The sequence below is a fragment of the Filicampus tigris genome, chromosome 5 (genome assembly GCF_054856515.1).
Source record: "Filicampus tigris isolate MCC_2025a chromosome 5, RoL_Ftig_1.0, whole genome shotgun sequence".
NCBI lineage: Eukaryota > Metazoa > Chordata > Actinopteri > Syngnathiformes > Syngnathidae > Filicampus > Filicampus tigris.
Window position 1 is genome coordinate 7,755,538 of NC_141221.1, and position 24,794 is coordinate 7,780,331.

At 40.8% G+C, this 24,794-nt stretch overlaps 1 protein-coding gene across 1 annotated transcript in view; it reads right to left on the bottom strand.

The window, feature by feature from the left end:
* Nucleotides 1-24,794, bottom strand: part of fbxl17 (F-box and leucine-rich repeat protein 17) — a 213,925-nt gene that overhangs the window by 13,684 nt on the left and 175,447 nt on the right. The window contains exon 10 of the mRNA XM_086031766.1: nt 7,129-7,271. Within this exon, the coding sequence (XP_085887892.1) occupies nt 7,129-7,271 (143 nt within the window). The remainder of the gene's footprint in view (nt 1-7,128; nt 7,272-24,794) is intronic.

Consider the following 24,794-nt stretch of genomic DNA (forward strand, 5'->3'; position numbering starts at 1 on the left):
GACCAACGTGTGGGGGGGCAAGAAAAACATCAGAGGCGCACACGGCGCTGCATTAACACCGTACATGGTCAGCTACTGCAAAGAGCGAGACGAATTAGGTACATATTCTGACAATCAAATAGACTTGTGGCTTGTGCTAGGTCAGTGCTGAGGAGAGGGCGAGGAGGAAAGAAAAAAAAAAAAATTCTTCATATGACTCCCCACAATTCCGAGTGGATGGCAGCAAAACGTATACAGTACGGAAGCACGTTTGTATAAACTGTGACGGTTGGAAATCGATCCTTCACACTGCTCCGCGCGAGGAGCGCCAGCTGGATTCTGTTAGCAGTTCCTAAATGAATTCTACACTCTCGAGGTACTGTGACATTCAGCTGGTGCATTAAAATTCCCGGCGATTTGACAATTCCAAACAAATTTGGGGGGAGGCCGAGGCAAGGAGCTGACTTGGCTTGTCGGCACTGCGCGTCAAGGTTATCGCAAGATTGTATTTGTCTAAGACTGACAGGGCCCACTCCGAAACTCTACTCCACTTAAGATGGGAGGAAAAAAGCATGAGAGACTGCAGGGGCCACACGGAACTTGCCTCTGAAATGCTGACTTTGTTTTTGGGGAGTTTGTTTCAATCCGAGCCATTTTTTTGTACATTTATTTATCCTATATCCTTGCAGCATACACTTCCTGACAGGAAACCTCGCAAAGATAAACGTTAGCTTTGGATTATTTGCAACATTTTCAAAACAGTGTCAACACTGCGCCTGCAAGAAATAACTATCTGCCAGGCAAGGCCGCGACAAGTACTGTACGTGTTTATAACAAATGATTTTTGCAGTACCAACACTTATGGTTGGTACGCAGGCTGATATTGTTTAAGGTCCCCTAACGGTATGCGAGTTTCGACAGTAATGGCAGAAGGATAAATATAGAGATGCTTCCTCAAGTGAGCCGAGCTAAACAAATGTGCGCTGCCCAACCTGTTCCCTGTCAAACGTTGGACCAATTAGGAGAAGAAGAATCACATTCAATCCTATCCGCATTGTATCTAAATCGAATGCTATCTACATTTTTAAAGAAGTGTTCTAAAGTCAGACCGTTTTTCCCGGCCTCTCTCCATCCATGTTTAATCATATGATGTAACATTAGAGCTTGCAGGAAATATGAATTTCACTGGAGGGAAACTGCTGGCATCACAAGCTGGTTATTTATGCGTCTACCATAGGGCTGTAAAGGGAAAAGACAAATGGAATGCCCGCATGCAGCGAGGCCTCACTTATTTTAAGCGATGGTGAGTTAAATAAGTACATAGGGGGGAACCAAATTGATTTGTCAACATGAATAAGCGACACCGTGGCTGAGATAAATGTCACGTCACGTAATTTGCACAAGACTTTCATTCCATGAGAACCTGGTGGAATGGAGAGCAAGTCGGCAGCTTCCGTGGTTTTTTTCCCAGAAGGAAATGAAGTGCAGTGATGAGATTAGTTAGCCTCGCCATCGGATTGGACATGTCTCCGCTGTGATCCACTGATAGAGTGAACGTGTTCCCATGGACATTTTGTACAAACCCTTTCAAACCACTAAGATGGACTATTTTGTGTTAATGATGGTCACTACATGCACATTAGTAGCTGTCGCTTGTATTCTGAAAATTACAATTGAGTATGAAAAGTAAACTTCTGGCGCGTCCCCCAAGGATATCATGTTTTTCTACTAATTAGGAATATCGAGGGAAAGTCTATTCAATTCAATCATTTGTTTATAAAGTGCAACCCGTATGTTATATTTGTTCACCACACACAAAAGCGAAATATTTAAAGCCTTTATTTGTTTCTATTTTGATGATTACGGAAGAAAGACAAAAACATTACAAATCCAAATCAACAAAAGTCAAGCTGTGTAAAGTTCAGTGTGAAATTTTCACAGTCAGTAATGGTTTGGGGATCTATGTCATTTTCTGGTGTGGGTCCATTGTCTTTTACAAAGTCCACAGTCAACACAGCTGTCGACCAGGACATTTTAGAGCACTTCATGCTTCTTGCTGCGGATGAGCTTTTGAAGCCAAAACGACCCAATCCTGGTTTAACAGCATGGAATAACAATACTGTACTTGATTGGTCAGCAAAGTCACCTGACTTAAACCCCATTGAAAATTACAAATGTTGTCAAGACGAAGATGAGGTAACAGAAAACCTGAAATGCAGACGATCTGAAGACCAATATCAAAGCAACTTGGGCTACAATAACATCCGGGCAGTGCGAAAGGCTGATTGCATCATGCCACCTTGATGCCGCAAAAGGAGGCCCGACAAAGTGCTGTGGCCAAATCACTATAATACACTTTTCATAAGACCAACATTTCTGTGTTCACGATCCTTTCTTGTTGGTCACATGAAATAGTAAAATCTTGTGAAACACTGGATTTTTCATGTTTGTCTGTCGACCATATTCCTCTAACTTTGTGGTGAGTGTGGTGAACTAATATAACATATCAGTTTCACTTTTTGAAAAAAATTATTGAAATGAATGGACTTTCCCTCAAAATAGAATTTTTTCGGGGGGTCCACCTGTAAACAAGCATGAATTTACATGTTGAAATACTAAAAAGTCAACAATAAAGAATACAACCAAAATGTACTTGGCACTTATTCTTGGTAATGTTAACTTCATTCACTGCCAGACATTTTCAGACCCTCTTTTATCGTAACATTTGAAAAAAATTGAAAAAATATATGAATAAGTTTCTGGGGTTGAATGGCTGGACTGTGAAAAGACAAGTAAATTCGTCAATGGCAGTAAACGAGTTAACAATAACAGTCACACGAAGGGGCAAATGAAAGGCACGACACATTATTAATGGTAAATCGGTTTCAACTGGTCCCCAAAGTAACATACTGTATGTAATCGGGGTCCATCTTGAGTTGGATCATTTGAGTGAGAATGTTTAAAAGAATGGTGCAAACCTTCCGAGAATGAGAATGAATTCACCAATTCATTTGTCGCCTCAATGAAACCATACCACGATGCTGTAGTAATCTAGTAAATAGTAAATCTAACACAGTGGCCTAACGATCCCAGTCAAGTGAACACAAATATAGCGCTTCGTGTTTATTTCACTTCACACTTTTGTGTATCTGTGTGGTTTCACAATAAAGACCATTCATTTCCATCTACTGACTCCTTCTGATTGCAGAAACTGCCGCTCGCCACAATGTGGTCGAACCCCCTCCCAACTTACTTTATTTCAATACTTTTCCACAGTTCAGTCTTGCCAGGCCACTGCACTCACCAAGTGCAATTCTTGTAATTGTGATCCTAAAAATATTGGCTTGACACTGAACATCAAATCAGACAAATGTTTATTTGTGAAAAAGGTCTCCCAAGTTTTTGTGCAAGCGAAGGTTAATGGCAACATGCAAAATGTAAAAAAGAATTTGCACTGAATACGAGAAGCTGAAAGGCTCAAGTCGGATGATTGAAGGGGCTCCTGAGAGCAGGATGAGGCAAAGGCAAAGCGTACTCGCTGAGAAAACCTCAAGCTCCCTCCTTGCTCGGACTCTGGCTCCCACCTATTACCTCTTTTATTTGGTCTCTAACTCCTAACTCTCTGGGTGACCTCGCTATAACAACAAGCCATTTCTGTTTATTTGTTTGCCAACAAGAGCGAACAGCAGCTTGGCCTTCTCTCTCCTCAAACTTTCCACTAAGGCCCCTTCAACATACTGCAAACCCACAACACAAGTGGGCTGATCTTTTCCCACACGGGTCAGCCCTCGCCGGTATTAGAAGCGTAGTTATAATGCTAAACGGTATTTTAAGGATGTGAAAGTGAGGATAAACTGGGCGAGAGGGGCAATTGTGCACTAAATTCATTTGGTAATTCGGAGATGGTATTTGTACCTGACCTTGGAAACTGTCAAACTCTTTTCTCCGCTCAATTCATACTCCATTACTACTCTAATAGCACCAATTACCGATTTGCTTAGCCGTGTCATCCCCAAATTCCCCCCTCAGAGCATAGGGAGCGCAATCGTTTATCTTTCCATCCTCCGGGCTACACTGTGAGTACCATGGGAAGCCAAATACGCAGGTAAATAAGCGTTGAGGGATCTGCGCGTGCTTAGGCTGAGCTCGGAAAGAAACAAGGAGACATTATTATTCCGCTGAAGATGTAGGTCATTCCAGAACAGATTTTTTTATTAGCATGGCTGCAGATATCGATTGTTGGGTCACGCAGTTGGCCAAGCAGGCGGGAAGTAAATGAAAATGGAATCTAAGTAATCACCTGCTATGTAATGCAGTTAGTCTTTATTACCCTGAGATAAATATGATAGATACACATTCCTGTATGCAATAATGTGAACTGAGCGCACCGCTTCACCACTGAGACCTTACACAACGGGTCACTGTCAGACCCTCATATGTTTAATTTTATTACAATATAAATAGATAAATACGATGCGACCGATGTTCTTGTCTCGCTTAACGATCGGCAGTGGGGCGGGGTGGGCATGTTTATCGGAGAAATCCACAGGGTCAAGCTCAAGGCTGCGCCACAGAGAGCACTGATATTATAATGAAGGAATAAAAATGATGAGTTCCCAACCTTATGAAAGAAACTCCGCCGTAAGTCAACTTCCCTCAATCCCGCACCGCGTTCTTCCTCGGCAACTTCGACTAACACTACACAACAGCTCACAAGGATGGTCCGAAAAAAAAACAGTCATTACTATCATGCTGACCATACGAAGGTCAATTTGAATGAGGACATTGGTGTATGCAAAATGCAAACGACTGTGTATAAATTTTCCGTATACATCTGCGCACAATAAAGCGAAGTTAGAGGACGGATCTTCACCTACATGTCTGACCTTTATCTCACTCATACTGGAAGTGGTCACAGCCACAAAAACAGTGGATGGGGTTTACAACCATTATGCTCTTAACAGGATTGTGATGCAATACGAGGGTTTTGTTGAGTTTTTTTCATTTGTAGGGTTTAAAAAACAAATCCCAAAAGCAGCAGTGTGTGTCGTTTTAGCTATGCAATAATGAGCATAAACACCAAGCAGCCACAACATGAGCATTTTTAACTCATTCACTGCCAGACATTTTCAGACCCTCTTTTACCCTAATGTTTGGAAAAAAAAATGAAAAAAATATAAATAAACTCCTGGGAGTGAATAGCTGGGCTGTGAAAAGACAAATCAATTTGTCAATGGCAGTGAATGAGTTTAAGATTTCAAGGGCTGTATTAGCAATGTTAATATTGTGGTTGTAAGGCCAAGCTATTAATAAAATATTTGCCGCACGATTTTGTGCATTCTGATCCAGATGATTGTGGAAGGGTGCAGAGTTGCATTGATAAAAATTGTGTGTCCACACCTTTAACCAGATTCTTGCCATCATTTAATTGGTTCAGCCTTGGCACCAATTTTTGGGAGACTGTTTTTATTTATTCTTTTTTTTGCATAATCCTGCTAACTGTATAAAATTTCCATATGGAAATGAATGTTGTGGGCAACTCATTAAAAAAATAAAGCAAGTGTTAGACCTTTGTACAGTACAGTTTGATGGGTGGGCTGCCAAATGAGACCAAGAGGATGAGAAAAATAAGATCCAAGGTTGTTGTTTCTAAGATAGGATATTTTGCAATTTGTCAAATTACTCCAAACTCATCATTTTATGCTGTTTTGTATGTAGTTCTCTGGGTTCCATCTTGTAGTATAGTACGGTGAGAAACTGACACCAGGTGCTGAGGTGTCATTCAAACAGTAAGTTTTAAAAGGCAACATGATTGTAATGACATTTTTGCTCTATAGGATTGATTTGTTTTATAGTAACTACTACAACTATAAGATAACATTTTGGAAAATAATTTCAGTTTAATGCATTTTGTAGACATTTTATTTGCACATATGTCGCCATTGTTGTTTACATTGCAATGGATTCTCCTTAGTGCCGTAGGAACATGGTTGCACGCTGCTATTTTTAACAGCCAGTCGAAGGGATCTGTTAGCAGCAATGAGCTCCTCTGTTCAGCCTTTTCAATTCCAACCAGAGCGTGGCCAAAAACATGAGGAGAGTGAGGAAGAAGGCCGTGATGAAAATGTCAAGTCCATGTCATGTTTACCCGAGTAGTTGTGATCCGTGATTGGGACGTGCATGTCTCCGTCACAGTGGCCACATCTGTCATAAGTGGTCAACATCGTGTACACTTAAAGATGCCGGGATTCATGACTGGCAGTTTGCTTCCTCCGTTGCGAATTTAGTGTCCGGTGGCCGTCTGCAGCTGCCGCTACTAAAGAAGAATCATGGGTCGGGCTTTGGAGCAATTAGATGTCCAACGCCTCCTGTATATTGCGTCTTTGACCACGGTTTTCAATCGTCACTCGTGGGCGTTTAGGCTCCTTGTGAGGAAATTGCATTTGGTTTTAACCGTCCTTTATAGCCAGACACACCGTTGTGCTCGCACACGAGCTATTGAAAGTACTCAAATGCGGCTGGGTTAAAATGAAGACAGCACGGCCGCGGTCTTTGGGCAGGTGGACTTTTCCAACCGCGTCCTCCCAGTGTTTTCTTAACTTTTTTTCTTTTGGAAAGCTATGGAGGCTTACCTCGCTTTCTTTATTCGCCTTTGATTTAAAATGACATCCAAAAGTCATGCAGTGTAGCATTTTGACTCCTTTTCACTGATGCTCGTAGTAGTTTGCTATTTCTTTGCTCTGCTGAGCAGAGGGCAGCAATGTGGGCGGCAACCATATCACGTCATCATGCTTTGGCAACTTTGTGTATCAAATTATGCTGTAAACAAACATGTTTTTGAACTTGCAAGAAATTATTATATATTTCTAACAATGTGTTTTAATCAGTAGTTGCATTTTGAGACCTGTTTGTCGTAATGGTCCAGGTTCCTTTTAACAAGTTTAGTTGTGTTTTAACAAGTTTAAATGTAATCACATGTGATGAAGTGATAAAACCATATGGTCTCTCTATATCGTGTTTTTTCACCGGTGCTGGAAGGTCTGCAAGATATATGCCACATGAGAAATTGGGGTTTACTGTACAGTGGAATATTGTGCCAGCTGCAACGATAGGAGACAGCGTCAGACATTTTGTGGTGAACATTGTTACCTTGTCACATCTCATAAGGCCCAGGTAGCGCAGGGACTTGCTGCTCTTTGCGATTTGCATGGCGCCCTGGTCTGTGATGTCCTTACACCAACCGGCATCCACAGTCTCTATAGTGCTGCTATACTGGCCTATGGCTATCAGAGCTGTAGACACGGGGAGGGAATTTGAGGAAGGGCGTCGAGGGAGGAGGGGTGGAGGAGGTTGAAGGAGATGGGAAGCACAGAAATGAGAAAAGGCGTTAGTCTGACAACCTTTCTCATGCAAATGTAACAGCATTACGCTCCCACAGGGACAGACTGAAATTCAAGATGAAACCGGGGCAAGTTGTGTGGCCAGATGTGACACATTATTTTAGCGTTTACACAACACCTCGCTATCATGCACGCACGCGCACACACCGCACACAATTCGCAGACACAAATCTCTCACACACCCGCGCTTGTTTAGACTGCTACAAGATGAATGTATTACAGTGTTAGCATTGGTCCCAACGCTGAAGCAATGGCATCCTGCCAGTGTATGATTTACAGCGCTCAACATAAATGGGACAAACACAAGCTTCGGTTGAGCAGTTTCTCAGTGGACACAGCTGATATTTCAGAATTCTGATGTTGATTAGACTCACCTGTTTGAATTATTAAAAAAAAAAAAAAAAAAAAAAAGCTTGTAGCGTGTACAGTACTGTATTTGGCATCACATTTTTACAACGCTAAACGTATTAGAAATTACAGTTGTGATTAGTGGTTAGGACCTCTGCCTCACAGTTTTGTGATTCGAGGTTCGCAAAGCAAGTCGGGCCTTTCTTTGAAGTGTTTGCCACGTGCATGCACGAGTCTTGTGCACCAATATGATAAACAATGCTCTTCCTGATTATTGGGAAAGTGGAAGGAGGATCTGTGCTTCGACAGTCGATTGATTGGCTGGGCCTGATCTTTGTTCTCCCACTTTCTCGCAACAGCCATTAATTGGAGCGGGAAGGTAGGTGGAGCAGGGATGAGAGGGAGATGAAAGGGGGATGCTTAAGACTGAACGAGCCTTTGACAGAACCTTTAAATAGTCACTTAGCCTCCTGATGCCGTTTTCTCATTTTCACCACAAAATCAATTTACCAGCAAAGAAAGTCAAAGATTCAAGATCTGCACTTCACAAAGTTGGCAACATTCATCCCATTACTCAATTCCTTCACATATTAGGTCACACTACATTGTCAGAAAAGGTTATCTATTGAAGTGTGTTCAAGCCCGACTAAGAGCTATATATAAGAAGGTAATGGAAAAGAAAGGAGATATTGACCATTTTCTATTTCTGCATGTAATTATCTATCTTTCCTCACATTCATCGATCATGTGTACAGTATGTAACATATGCATCATATAGCTCTGGGCAAGCGCTTCACATGTGGTTCCTTTTGTGCTTCAGCCTACTTCAGAATGCCAAGAGTAAAAGCAATTATAGCTAAACAGGCAGTAAAAGGCTTTGAAGTTGCAGCATGTTTCATGTAAAGCTTTACCGTGGGGACGTAGCTCTCTCGGTCCAAATGGGTGCGGGGTATAGAGCCGCGCACACACGTGACGTGAATGTATGTTTGGGTGTGTTTGACCCTTCTTGTCATGTCCAACCGCATTATCCCAAATGTAATTACTGGGGCTCCTGACTCTTGTTAATTGCATTCATACACAGCTTCAATTAGGAATTCAATGATAAAGCTTGCACATGAGATGAACAAAACTGAATTTACACCACAACTAAAAACTTGGTTTGGCGGTCAAACCTAAAATATCAACAAAATGAAGGTGCACACGTTGACAACAATCTGAGAAACACAGGACAAGAGAAGACAGCAACAATTTTATGTCCCAATTCAAGGGCGACACCCGTCTGAGTCTGGATCCTGGGTCCAACAAACAGCATGAGCCCTTGTTAAATGGGACGCCTTCGGGAGATTTGCTGGTCGCATCATTTTCCTACCCTGATTATATCACACTGATAGGTGACTACATGGTAGCATGACTAGTATTACATATTTTTAAAAAAATGACCCCTCAAAGGTAAGTTAATGCTCCACTAAAGCTACATGTACAACACAAGAGTTTGAGAAGTTGAGAAGATTTGGAAAAGACCCTTGGAAAACTATCATCTCACACCTGCTCACATTTAAAGACAAGTAGAGGGTTTTTAGCAGCCTAGTCTTAGACTGAGATTTGACTAAGACAATGCATTTTGCAGGATCACTATATACAAAACTCAATTGGATTCTTTTGGCATTTTTTTCCCTACAAAATGCAAATGTTTCCCATCATTCTCAGTCACATTTTCGCCTGTGTTTGCCCTACGTCCATGCCGCTCTCATGGTTGTTTGCAAAGGTTCCTGATTCTGGTTTTGTTAGAGCTCATCTATTGGTTTTTTGGTTGTGTTACGTCACCATAAAGACTGAAAGACTTGTGATTATATCAAGCAGATATGACATTGTCGTAAGGCCACGAAAAGACTGATCTAAAACAGCTGAAATGACCACCTTACATTAAATAATCGAGATGACGGAAGCGCACAATGACTCAAGTCTAAAACTTGCTTTGGACTTTCAGTTACTAGTCTGAGACTGTGACAATCATTTGGTGTAAGCCTAGAATAATGTTCAATCATTTCTCTTTTCTTATTTCCAGCCCTCGAACAGATTCACTTCCATTATTTCTTATAAGAAAAATTCATTTGATATCTATCAATGGATCGTGTTAGACGTGAGACTCCATTTTAGTTCTTCTTTTCCAGAGACTCAGTTTCTTCCCATTCAACTTACCGTATCCAGACCGACAAAAAAAAAAGAAGAATCAAGGCAGACAGGTGCTTAATGCAGTAAATTAAAGAATGTGCAAGTCAATACACTGTCCGTGCATTTCATGATTGCTGTGCTGCACTCACGTGCCGAACGCGCACACAGTTGAATTTCGATTACATGAGACTTCACAGCGAGAGGATGTGGCCGTATAAGGAAGCAAATGAAGCTAAAGATCATTTTGTGGGGGTCTGACGCAAACTGAAAGGAGTCGGATAATGCATTGGTCAGAACAAACCAAGCATTGGGCAATCAGACTTGTGGCCATTAGAGCCTAATATCCCTGAGTGCGCCCCTCCTCGCCCTGCTCCTGCCATCACCCTCCATCGGTGGACTGTAAACTGCAACCACTCCCTTGGGGGGTAAATGGAAATCGTTGGCTGCTTTTGCAAGGGAGAAAGGCTTTTCTCTGAAAAAGCTTTTTGCTAGCGCAAAATCACTTTTGTTCACCTAGGTGGTGGCAGCAGTGGAGTGCAGTCGATGGATGGAGACTTCACTGCATTTCTCTTTCCAATACAGTCAAAGTGGCTGTTAAGATATAGACGGATCAAAGTCCCATATGGATGAATAAACAAGGGGAAAATGTGGACCTGCTTGCCCGCTATGAACAATATTTGAACAAAGGTTCTGGTATTGATGACATCTTAATTATTCTTCCGACAAAGATACGTTTTAGACAGCTCTATACTATTTTGAAAAAAATATTCCAAGAGTGGAAGTTTAACTAATTCCGTATTTTCAATTCCTGTTGGTCTAATGGCCAGGTCTCCCAATACTTGCCCTTCAAGAAGTACTTGCTTCTAATTGAAACTCTTCATAGCATTTAATAGTTTTCAAATCTATTCTAACAATCATTTTCAAACAGCAAAATTAATTACATTATAAAACATTTTATTAATACATGGATTTGATTGGCTTCAGTAATCTCAATAAATTATACAACCCACTCAAATAGCCACCCTTCTGGTAAAAAAAAAAAAATCTGTGACTACTGTACACATTTTTATTAAAAAGAATTGTTAGCTTTTTTCCCCTAAAAAACTTGGGATTGGCAGAGTCTAAGTGACCATGGGAGCAGGAAATTGTCTTTGCTGACTGGTAATGATTTTCTGTCGACAAAAAGAGATGAAGCGATATGCAAGAAGAGCTCACATAGGTGGTGAAAACAAGAGGCGAGGTGGAAGAGTTGGAGGAGAAAAGAGAAGGAAAATCACATTTTGGCAGCCGCAGCTATGACTGAGTGGTGACTACACACTCACTGACGGTAATGAGGACACACTTGGCTGGCCAGTCTGAAAATGGTTTTGAGAATGGCCTATGTGTGTGTGTGTGTGTGTGTGTGCTTGCATGCGTGTTTGTGTGTGTGTTTCTAGTGGAGAAAAAAAAAGAGAAGAAATACGGATTGACCTTAACCCATTAAGGATGGGAGTGCATAACCGTCTTTCTACCCTTAAAGCCTGGAGCGCTGTTGCGTATTTCTACCCCTTAAAGTCTGGAGGGCATTTACGTCATTTTCTTTTTTTCAATCCAATTTTTATTCTCTGAACCAATTAAATGCATCATAATATACATGTGACGGTGTCGTGAGCCCGCAGAGACTGTTCTGGAATTCTTTCGAGTCATAATGGCGGACGCCATCATGCGGGAGCTTTGAAATGAGTAACGGCAGTGATATAGACGATACGCTTGTGGACTTTGAACCAGTAGAACCAGTCGAACGTGATATATGGTTAAGATATATGTTTGTAGACAATGACAATATCGACGTCGTTGTAACAAAATAGAGGATGGTAATTACTACTCGATTTTTACATTTAAAAATAGCGCTTCTCTTACACTGACACTTTATTTTTACATCTTCGATTTTAACAGTAAAGATTAATTAACACGGGCCTGTGTGCAAGTCACGTGTCTAAGGTCTCAAAATCTTTTGGAATTATGTTTCTGTCTGCTGGGGCTGAGATATTGATTATTTTGTAGGTGTTGAATTTCTGAAAAAAACTTCAGGTTTTCAAGGGTAATTCCAAAGACGACCTTAGGTTTTGGGGAGCTGTTGAGCCAGGCGCTTTAGGCTTTAATGAGTTAAAGGGGGGGTCAACGCAAACTTTTTTTTTTTTCAAGAATATGTTCTATGCAAGCCCTTCTAGTTGAAACAGGACACCTTAATGTACGCAACGGACGATGTTCAAAAGTTTGCGTTTCGATGTGATGAAAACAAGAAGCAACTGGAAACTTGTATCGGCATCTGTAAAGCTCAGCACTGAAGTTTCCAGAGCAGCAGTTTCTACAGAATTAAACAAGATTAAAGGAGCACAAAGAACATCACAGAAGGTGTTTCTTTTGGCTTAATGCTTATGACGGAATGTTTACCCAATCACTTTTCAAATGATATCTGCGGGATCAGCTCGAGAAACAACACCATTCGCAATGTCAGATAAATAGTTGCAAGTTTCACATTACAAAGTCTGCTCGTTAGAATTTTAACACAACTCATGAGCTGTCCGGCTCCAAAGGGTGAACGACAGAGCAAACTTTTAAATCTTTGGTGTTCCATTAACTCGTCCTCCTGTTATCTCAAAAGCCGGACACTCACAACCTATTAGTTTTTCCAAGCGGCTATTCAAGTGCCATAAACGGTGGATTCATTCAAACATAGGTGGGGTCCCTGATGATGCAAACTGCTCCCGCAATAGCGGGGTCAGGAGTTGGTCAATCCTGAGATGACCGCAATGTGAGAAGGAACCTTCTGTAATCAGTTTACTCTCCTATCTGAGAGCCTGACCTCAGAGCTCCAGGGGTTAAGCATCTTTTTACGGGCTTATTAGATATTCACTTATTACATTGTCCTAAATGATGGTGTGCCATTACAGCTATCTTATTGCGCCGAAGCCATCCCGGTGCCTGTCAGCCGTAACCTTATACACCATATTTTAGCCGCTGATTAAGACAAAGCGTTTACTAAAGACATGATGTTTCAGTGCCAAGATTTACGTGATGGACAATGTGCTTGTGTGGAGAAAAAAAAAAAAAACCTGGGTAATGGCGCAACAGGAAAACAGGGTCTCATTATGGTTGATGCATCCCAGAGAGAGCAACTGTCAGGTCTAATGTGGAAGACATTCGTTTGCTTCTTTGTCTTATGTTTGGGATACTCAGCGTTGTCACCAGATGGCCAAAACCGCAATGAAGAAGCTAAGTCCGGGCGAGATTGTCTGCACAGTTTGCAGCAAATGCTAAACTGAAAAAAAAAAAAAAGCAACAAATAAATTTCAAGAATAATCCCAAATGTTCTTCCATTATTAAAGGGGAAGGAATCTTACTGATTTTTAAGTAACACTGGAAAGAATATGGCTGACACAAAAATGCCAAACTTGAGCAGGTTCTTTCCGGGTCTTGCTGTTTCTTTGAATATCGCCATCGTAGTCTTTCATAAAGAAATGACGTGAAAATCCTTGCGAAGAAAAAATTATTATAAACGTGTACAAAACAAGTCTCCTCTCTAATAAATGCCTGATACTCTGCAATATCCACTATTTGAGGAATCACAGGATATAGTGACATCCTCCACTCCATTCAAAATGATAGTGTTTATTTTACAAGAGGACTTGAAGAACTCCAGTCTTAATGACCGCTACAGTGTCTATCTCATGCTTGTTGAACTGCTTGTCAGCACTGGCGAATATTTGTCACATCAGAGTTTACTTGCATGTTCATTTATCGTCCCAAAGCTGTAAACCCTGTGAAAGGTTAACTCAACAAGTATCATGTGGATGTCACTTGTCGCTCCTGTGATGTGTGCTTGACCGGGCCAAGAGTTGTAGGTCTCATGCTTGCAATGAACGCTCATCTTCAAAGCTGAGCGGGGGTCATGCAAAAGGACCAGAGCTAATGTTATAAAGAATAAAACACTTAAAACAAACACGCGCAAATGTTTAGACAAGATCCAGACGGTTACTCTCGCCGAGCTGGCGAGTTTGAAGTTTGAATTAAAATGTTTGTGAACACAGACAGACAGCTGATTGTGTGTTTTTCCGCATACGTGTGCGTGGGAATGGACAAACATACACTACATTTTGTACTGTGTATTGGTGAATATGTATGTGTGTATATAAACGGATACACATTTTTTTTTTTTTTTACGTTATGTGTGAACTGACAGATTAAATTATATGCATGTATGTGAATGTTTTGCTATCTATCTATGTGATACACGAAATTCGAAAATGTACTCTTCATTAACACTTAATTTGTATCCTTTCTGCTGCCAAGTTAACACTAGACTGCACCAATTGCACCTGAATCAGTGCAACCAACTGCACCTGTTTGCCTTGATATGGACAGAAATTCAACTCAGCTTTTCTGGTCTGGATGCTAGCGTTCACACTTGCGAACATGCCATTAATTTATCCATTTTTTTATATCAGGTCGTGAGCGGGGTGGAGTATTATCCAGGGTGAGAGGCGGCGTACACCCTGGACTGGTTGCCAGTCCATCGCGGATCTGAGCACATTGTCCTACTTGGGTCTCTGGATCTGGACACTTTTGACCTCGCTACAGAGGAGCCAAAACAAAGACGGGGACTTTAATGTTTTGTGGTGTATTCTTGGTGCTGACAGAAGGCAACCTAAAAAGAGTTAAGACTCAGAGGAGTGGGGAGCAGAATGGAGAACAGTTGATGAAACATGCCCAATCTGGGATATTAATTAGCCAGAGGGCAAAGGGAGAAGGAAGTGTATCTTCTTGTTTGCGTGTGTATGCGCGTGTGAGCGCCTGTGTATGTAATCCGAGGGCATGGCCGTATCCCAATTAGTCCAATCTAATTTGAAGCAGCTGACACCAATCTCTAAAGAGCGTGTGTGTTTGCGTGGCATGTTCGAAAAGTGAGGTAGAAAAAGCACAATGAAAAAGTAAACGTGATGTTTACGGCGGTCTGGCATTTGAAAATAATTTACTCAAACACACCCACACAACACAACACAGTGAGACTGGAAGTAGCTGATGTGTGATAACCTTCCAGAAAAAGACGCCAAGTGGAAAGTGGGAAGGCAGATTGTGGAGGTTGGTGAGTGAGTGACAGCGGGCGGCGCAGATAGAGGAAGAGTGATGGGCAAGGACAGATAGACGGAGTGAAGGGCCGATGGGAAGAGATGGAGCTGTCGCCGAGGTGACCTGCAACAAGGTTCCTTTCACCGCTCATCAGCGACTCTGCGCGACAATGGGACACTTAACAGGTTGGCTTTATTCATCAAGGCTCAATTGGGCTGAACATCCTCAGCGCCCGCAGGATGAAAGCACCGACGTGTGTTGCGTTAAGAGTATTTAATGAGACTTCAGACGGCGGGCAAGCACACTCAATTTGAAGAATCCTAACAGGAAGAAAGTTCAATGAGGAAAAGGTGGTTACTAACTAGCTGAAAAAAAAGCACTGAGACAAAGCTTTTAAAATGTTAAAGAAAGATGACTTTTTCCTTTGAAATTCATGTTGAAGTTGATTTGTCACCTTTGCAGGCTTCTTCCTCAAACATCTGGCGCATACTGTTGATACCACAATAGATTATCTCACAAAAAGAGACATTTTTGTAAATATTTTATTTTATCTTTTGAAGGGACAGACCTGAAAAAAAGTTCACTTTGCTCCACTGTAAGTGTGTCTTGTGTACAGCTGGAATGATTTTGAATTTACTGTCCTCTCAAGACAACACACACCCATGTATAGCAGCAATATCTCAACTGCTGGCAACAAAAGTGAGTCCACCCCGAAGTGAAAATGTTTGAAAAGATACATTTAAAAATTTGGACCAGTAGATAGAACGAAAGCGTTACTTTGACCTCAGCTAATTTTTCGGCCAATTTTAGATTCATATTTAATAATGTCATATTGTAGCATGTTTACAAGGAAAGAGAACCGAACCTCTGTGATTCTGGATAAAGGTATCTTTTAAAATGAATATATTTGTTGTGACATCAAATAAAAATGCCTAAAAGTGCTGTTGAGATTGTTGGACAACATTAGCTGGAAGAGTAGTGACAATCTGAAGCTTTATTTCAAACTGACAGCCCCTCTGCTCCAATGCGCCATCCGTTTGAGGATATTAATCATCCTCACCTTTTCTACTTCTTCATATCTGTTCATTGGCGTTGTGCATAAGAAGAAGACTCCCCGATGCAAACAGAGGAAGAATCATGAAGCTCCATTGATAAATAGACAGAAGCCAGAGAGCATTATGCTGTATATACATGACTTGTATGAGTCTGACTGGAATTATGTTAGCAGTAGTTATGCTTTTGCTGGTGGATTATGGCTAATCCTTGAGCAAAGGGAGCAGGTCTTAAGGGTAATTACACGCTGCTATTGGATCCAGAGCCGAGAAACGGGCCTCTCTCTCGCTTATGCTTATTTAGTTGCTCGGGAAAGCGGATGCATTTTACACGCTGCTTAGACAGAGCATGGGTACATTCTCAAAGCCTGGACTGTTTTTAAGATCACTGGGACCAAGTTAGAAGGTTTTCAGGTCATCGCAATATCCGAAAACTGTGACAGCGAGACAGTTTCTTCTTGTGGAAAACCTTGTTGGTACTTATCTTGAGCCTTTAAACAACTCATTTTGAACCGCAAGAATCATTAACAAGGCTTCCTAGACCAAACCTCCAAATCTTTACGATAACACGAGTCTGTGGGTATCTGTGTGTATGAGTTTGAGAGAGCGAGAGGGGGGAAGAGAGAGAGCCAGAAGGGGTATTGCGTTGTTTTCAGTGTTGTTGGCCCCGAATTAACCCTAAACCAAATGACCAAATTGCTATAAGTTGCACAACCATTAGGTTAGTAGAGCGTTTAGAGCAGACGGACCCGCCCAAACATGTAATGCCCTTTTCCTCCCATTAATCGGAAATCTGTGCGGTTAACAGCAGACAAACAATTTGGCATACTGTCAGAAATATACAACGATGGGCCCTTTGTCATTCATTGTCTTAGTGCAAATGGGTTTTATTAAAATGTCCGCATGCTATTTGCAGAGTGATACACAAACCTGTTAAAAAAAACACAGTGACGAGATGAAAATAAAACAGAACAAAAATATTAAGTCGAGTTTTTTGGGGGGAAAAGTAATGAGGGAAAATGAAAATAGGAAAAGAGAAAAAGAAGAGAAGAAACATTTCAATAAAACAACTCAAAGCAAAATCTAGGGTCACACTGAAAAGAAAAAAAATGACCCGATGAGAATAAAGTTCAAATCCTGTGAGACAGCATTTGTAAAAAGAAAGCAAATCTTGCCATTTTACAAGAAGTGAACATTTTAAGAGATTAAGAGAAAACAAATTGTAATCTAACGAGAATATTGTAACATTACCAGGGAAAAGTTGACGTGAACATCAATTAAGTGTTTTGTCAAATTAAATTAACGCGATCATCAGTGCGAACATGTTTCAAGTAATTATGTAACCACTTAGTTAGGTGCCACCAAAAAAGGCTGAAGCTGCTGTGATATGCATGTATGTTGTGACCGACGCTTGGCTCCAACTCAAATCACACTTCCAGTGTCATTACTAATTAGTCTGGCTGCCCCACAAATCCGCGCATGCACAAAGCGCACACACACAGTATATTTTCATGAGCTGAGACAGTGTTTTTGATCAATACCTGGCCATAGATCAAACTTCACAACGTTTCCAGGCGCTCATTTCAGAGTACTCCCTCTTACTCGACAACTTTGCTTTGACTGTGTCCACGGAAACGATATCTCCTAAATGCAAAACGACATCTTAATAATGTTGTTTTTGTTCTGCTTCATATTCAGAATGTCTCACAAAAAAAAAAAATAATAATAAAAAAAAAACTGAAAATAAAAGTACTCCCCTTGAAGGAAGTTAGTCAACACCACAAAGAAAGTCAGAAGCTAAGAAGTTGACTGCACAAAGGTCCGTTTGTGAAAAACAAACAGAGACAATCAAAGTAAAGTATTTCCCTGCTGGTATAACTGACTAAACAGATTGTTTTGTTACAACAAACACTTTATTCAGTGACTATCATTTCAAACATCTGCTGCGAACTGCAACACGAGCAAAGCAGTCAGAAAATTATTTCATCACATCGAATTTAGTTAAAAGTAATTGGAAAAACTTTGCCGACGACAGTGGGAAGTTCCCGCACAGTCAACTAAAAGGGGCAAATACAAATCCGACCACAGGCATTTTGGCTCAGACCTCAATAAAGTTCTTGTTCTGATAAGCAGAGATTATTTCTAAATTATTTCTAAAACTCTGAAGGAGACTGGTTAAGAATTGCATGTACGAGAAATGGTGGTGCCTACTAATGATCACACCTCAGCTGCCTCAAACATCTTAAACGCATGTCAGCGATGGACGTAATTTAAGAATTTACCCCCCTTCCGATCAAAATCAGCAAAGACAATGACAGGACGTATCTGAATGTTTATCTAGAGAAATGAGGAAATAGTGTGGTGTGCGGCAAGAGGGATTTTTCACCCACGATTTGCTCGGAAAACGGTCAGGGCTGTAAATGCTGCACCTTTTTCAACATTTATGATTCCAAATCCATATGTGTGAGATCAACACAGAGTTCAACTGACACACTGTCTTTGCGATTGCGCAACAACGCAAGCTTCACATCCCTCCCCCTTTAGCTATCATTCTGTTTCACGCCACAATCGCGGAGTCTGCGGCTTGGCCTGACTACACACAAGATGATTTGTGATCATGAATATTGAACAGGTTTAACATTGATGACCAATCATGGCTCAGCTTCAGAAAATACATGAGCTGTGATTGGTCGTTACCCGAGCAACTGTGATGTCATTTTCAGCCAACAGAAGTGACAAAATGGCCGCCCCCAGAGATGGCTAAAAACGGGCGGATTAACTCTTATTCCACAAACGCAATATTTATGAGAATGGCTTGTTTCGACTAGTGGGCTTGCATAGAACATATTCTTGAAAAAATATGTTTGGGTTGACTTCCTCTTTAAGTGTTTTGAGTTATGAGCGTAGTCTAAAAACACACACTTGTATTTTAAGGCTATCATTTTATATCACCTCCAAAATGGGATAAAAGGTTTCTGAAAATTAAATTGTCCTTCAAACTTCCAAGAGCTTATGAAAAACATAAGTAAAAATGTGACCAAATAATTGACTTGACTTCACTTTACACAATTCAAAATCAATCAACTCTTTCGATTGGGTGGCATCAGCAACTTCAAAAGAGACACGGCCTTCATTGCAAAAAACATTCAGTCACATCCACAACCTTCTAAACCTTATCAGATGGTGTCGACAAGTCTGCTGTTGATAGAAGCAGAAGCAATATTCTTCTTTGCAGGCAAATGTCACATCGTTCTTATAATTAGTTTACAATATACATATATATATTGTAAACTAAATCACTCAAAAATATGTTCATTTAACATAATCAGCAAATGTGTGATAACTATTCTATAATTATTCCTTCACTCAGTCTAGAGAGTTCGGACAAAGAGAGAGATTTGTCCCTGAAAGTAGAGGAAAGATGTCCAAACTCAAGTCATCATTACCATCAGCCTCTCTCCTCCCTCCTCTCTGGCATTTCCTGCTTTTTAATCTCTCCAGAGAATGTTTCACGGTTCAGGGTCACCATCATCCCCTCCCAGTAACGCTCCGGTGAACTTTAACCTCTTTACGACAGAGGTCGGCCCTTGTCGCCATGGTGTTTAACATCCATATGCGCGTGGCTGGTGTACACTTCCGATTATTTATGAGACATACAATGTTGACCTTTTACGTCCACTTTAATCTCCCGCTCAGGTTACAAGCAGAAACAACCGACTGACCTAGCAAACATTATTTCTTATTTATTACATTTCCTCTGACGATGAAGTGAGCACATTCCGGAGGGTTGACCTATCAGCCCAAAGATCTAAACGGGCCCTTTTCTTCTCAGACACTCACCCCTCCACGACAGTTATTTAGTTACCCACCACGCAAGCGAAAACATGCCACAGTGACAATCATTCCGCGCCAGGCAACCAAGGAAACAAACATTTATGGGAACCACTAAATCCTGCTGGCATAAAGAAGCAGCTTTTTCTTCCCCCTCTGAGTTAACAGCCTTCATTTGTAAATGATGTGAACATGTGCTTATTTTCCTTTCTGCTTCCTTGGGTAATGACTTCCATTTTAGAATACAGTAGGCTGACTGATGTGCAGGCAAAAATGGTGAATTAATTTGTATTGATTTCCATTGTATTGATTTCTATTGAAAGTGGACGACATGATTTCACATGCTGAGAGTCTTCGATTTCTATCAAATCTCCTCCGTTTTATGCGGGCTCAGACTTAAATGTCAAATCCAAATACAATCCAGATCTGAACTGGAATATATTATTTTGCCAAATTATTTTGAATTGAACGAAGCAAATCAATTCCATCGGATTCGATTTGAATGCTTTTGTTCTTATGTCAGAGATTATTATGTTCTTGTTCCCTTGGACACAAAATCCATTCTGGATCCGGATGCAACTTGAAACCGCCTTTTTGTCTCTGATCATCATACAATGTAATGTCTTCATTATTTTGCCTGAGGCTTCAAAGGAGATTTGAACTCTGAATGCTCTCAGTCGTGACTATCGCCTTTAGTTTGTTTCATTTTGTCACAAGTTATTGCGAGTACATAACTATCTGTAACTGTGCTCGTTACCGTAAGAATCTGACTTCTTCATTTGCTTGTGGGGACGCGGGCACATGCATCGATTCAACGTTCGCGCTGACGTAAGAGCGACAGCTATTGCATGCCCTAGCGCTGCCGTGTACAAGCTGCATATAGAGCCCAATCGAGCGGCTGTGAACGCGATCCCAGAGGGAATTGGGGTGGGGTGGGGGTGGGGGATATTCGATTCGACCATACATTGGACGGACAGTCTTGCACTCATCCAAAAATTGCCAGCTCATTACAGTAATGCAGCCCACTTAGCATAGCAAGAGGTGGGGAAGAAGGGGACAGTGGGCCAAATGTACAAAAGGATTTGGGGGGGGGGGGGGGGGGGGGGCTAGAACGCAAGCAGCAGATGAAGCACAAACGTCAAGGCACCAAAGGGAGGGGGGTTGTTGGTGTGGGGGGGGGGCCAGTGCGAGAGGGAGACATTTTGCCCTGATTTGTTTTCCGGAGCTTTTCAATCCCAACACGACACACTTTTCATTAGGTTAAAAACTCTTATCTGCGCTGCACTCGGAAAAAACAAAGCGAGTAATATTAATAGAGACAGCAGCGATAGCAGGAAATGTAGAGATGGACAGAGCGAGAGAGAGGAGGAGATTTAAGTGTTGTAATTGAATACAGGAAGAGAGGTCCTGAGTGCTTGCGCTGATTAATATAATTCAAATTGATTGTCCCCTGGACTCTCTGCTACTTTTCTGACTTTTATTTCAATGTTCAACATGTTCCTAGAAAGGTGCATGTGTGTTCCGGGGGGAGGGGGGGCGGGGGGCATGTGTGGAACTGAGTGCATTTTTTTAAGCACTGGGAGGGGTAGAGAGTGCCCTCTAGTGCTTGATGCATCTTTTACCCCAAAATGTAGAGCATGATACTCTGGCTCTTTTCCCACAGTGGCATGTTCAACACCAGTGTTGGGGGAATTGTTCAATAAAGCCAGGGATTCTCTTTAATTATTATTAGTATTTTTTTTTTTTGGAACAAAGGCAGTGTGGTATCTTCTCAAAATATAATCAAGAGCAGCAATTCCTGACCTTTGCTATGCCCTCCCTCCAACCTTGTAAAAATGTTTGTCAAAGAGTAACATTTTCAGGATTTATACAAGCATACTGAAACGTGTTGCTGATTAACATTAAAAAAAAAGAGTAAATGTTAAGGCCAGCTGTAATTGTATAATACAATTGGCACGGACTGCAAACACGGAAAAAAGTATATAGATTATACAAATGCAGAAAATATGAAATATAATAATTCAATGCAGGGGTTGCCAACTTTCACAAACTTGGAGTTGTGAATTTTAAAATTGCAAATGTTGCATTCGTTTTCTTTCTTCATCATTCAATATGACAGTCATGACATGCGTAAGCTTGTATTTCAAGTTTTATAATTGGGACTGAGGCTGCAAAAGTGAAAGAAAACATGGGGGTATACACACAGTATATACATAGTAGACTGTAATAAATATTATCTTACTAAATGTTTCTCCAAACCTTATTGGTCTATTTCAGCAGAAATGACAAACGCAGGGGCGGACGTGTGTGAGACTCGAGAAGCTTCAGGTTTCATTTGCACCTCTGGAGTAAACGAGAAGGATTTATAGTCGGGGTGTGAAACCATCATTCATGTACGCGGGCCGGGTCGGCGTTTCGATTTAAGTGGCTCACGTCTCGCACTGACTCCATCTGCTTCAAGGCTGTGAACACAGAGAGCTCAAGCCACAGCAGCCCCTGCAGCTCATTGTTGTTCTACCTGCTTGCCAGCAGTGGGCAGCTACGAAGATACAAGCACAAATGCGGTGTAATTGTGCAAAAAAAATATTAGGGAAAAAAAAAAAAACGTCTTGGACGTCGGCCCACCTCTGATTGTTCTGATTTCAAAACAATTGTTCACTGTATATGACGGGCAATGACTCAACATGTTACCTTTTGGAACAAATAAGCAAATCACTGCTCATCTTAAAACATAACACTAAAAGATGCCATGTTGACTTTGATAAATAGTATGTTACTGCACTGATTGGGAGTCTGCTTACGTCTTCTAACCTCCACTTGTTCTTTTCCTTTGTTGTCCCTTTTACATGTTGAGGCTTCTCGTTCTTCCTCTCCCACAAAAACTCACGGGGCAAAGCATCAAGAATTTCTTGAACTGTGCATTTTTGAGGTACAGACATTCTGAGGCCAATGTGTGATTTGGTCATTCAAAATTGTACAACCTCAACGGTGTTGAGGAGGTTCCGATGTTAATTTTCTCCTGCATATTTCTAGCATACGGAATGGCCTGTAGTAATGACACGTTTAACAATGATATACTTTGTATATCATTTTCATGGTTCATCACTTTCTATGGTTTTGTGTTGCATAGCCATGAAAACCATGCAGTATATTTTTCACGACGTGTATTTAAAAGTGTAAGGTAACTTTTTTTTTTTTTCCAAATTACAACTCCATGCTGTATCATTCTTTTCTCTATTCAGATTATCCAGTTGTTACTAAGCACAAAGATCACGTTATTATTATCAAAAAAGAGGCTCGGAGGCCAGGTGAAATGATCGTATTTTACAGATACTTACGAGTGGGCCGCAACAGTAAAACCCGTAGTATAAAGCATGTATGATTTTTCTCTTCGAATCGGGCTGTAATAAAAGTATGGTTGTTGTTATATCCTGATTTTTACGGGATATGAAAAGACAGCCATCAAAATCCACATAAACGCGCACAAATCATTTCTCCACAAAATCTCATTTTAGCTGTAAACACACTCTCGCGCAGATGAAGGAGCTCCATGTGGACTATATGAGAGGGTCTTGGGGTTAGGTGTCAAGAGGGTTCAAACTGTGAGTGTGTGCAAGGTACTGATTGAGCGCTTTCATTTTATATGGAGAAACAGGACAGAGGCCAAGGGTGCGTTCATATAAATGATGTAGAAAGCACTTGTGTCTACAGCTCAAATACTGCATGCTTGGCGATAAAGAAAATAGAGGCGGGAAGGGAGCAAACTGCAATCCAAGGCGTGAAACATTGAAAAGCTCTACAAACAAACAAACAAAAAGTGTGTGAACAAAGTGTAGACACCCACATAATGGCATCCAGCTCTCAGCAGTATAAACACATTATTATAACAAACATGTATTGTGTCCTGCAAGTTTGCAAGACGGGAAAAAGAAAAGCAACATAACACATTTCCCAAAAACTCTGTAGAGGGCTGACATATGGGCCAAAATAGAACTTACATTAGTGAGGCAATCCAGATAAAGGTGCAAATCTAGGATTTCCTTTCCACTTTTGTGCCCTTACGTTCCACCTTTGGAGCCAAGTAGAGCTGTGACCCACAAGTATGAACAGATGAAGATATTTGAGAAAATGTTTACTGTAGGCAACTAAACGTAACATCACTGTCTAACGATTCATGATTTTTCAACAAGAAAGGCACATTTATTGGCCTTATGGGAGGCCGGCTAAATATACGGACCAAAATCGTAACGCTATCATAATTTGTGTTTGTGCATTTTCCGCAATTTGTCCTGTTTTTCAATATAGGGGTGGAAATTATAACAAGTTTGTTTTATTTTTTGTTTTGATCAATTAATCGACAAAACACGTCAACAAATTAATCGAATATTGAAATAATTATTTTTTGCAGCCCAAAAAAAACATGCTACTTGTTACTGTTACCTAATAAAAGGCAGCAGTAGTATAAATGCAATATAGCACTTGAGTTGTGATGTTGTACTGTATACTACACTTCTTTACTTGTTATACTCTCAAGTATGTTCCATTCCTAGTGACCCAACGTTAAATGGAAAAACTAATTCTAGGCCCCAATATTGTTTTTGTTTAGAATCTATCTCACAGTAAACTCATGATGACAGGTGCTTGCATGCAACTTATTATAAAAATTAAGATACCAGAAAATATTAAACTGTGTTCATTATAAGTCATCCAGGAACAGACATGAACATGAGCTTTACTTTGCCACTGCAAAGTCAATTTTCCCATAAATTCAAAGCAGGGAGAGGGTTAGGTTTCGGAAATACTATAAGTAAATTCATCATTTCCAATTCAGATTCAACAAACACTTTTACAAAATAACTCGCCAAATCAAGTCCCTATTCTAAGCATGAAAATATATTTCTTT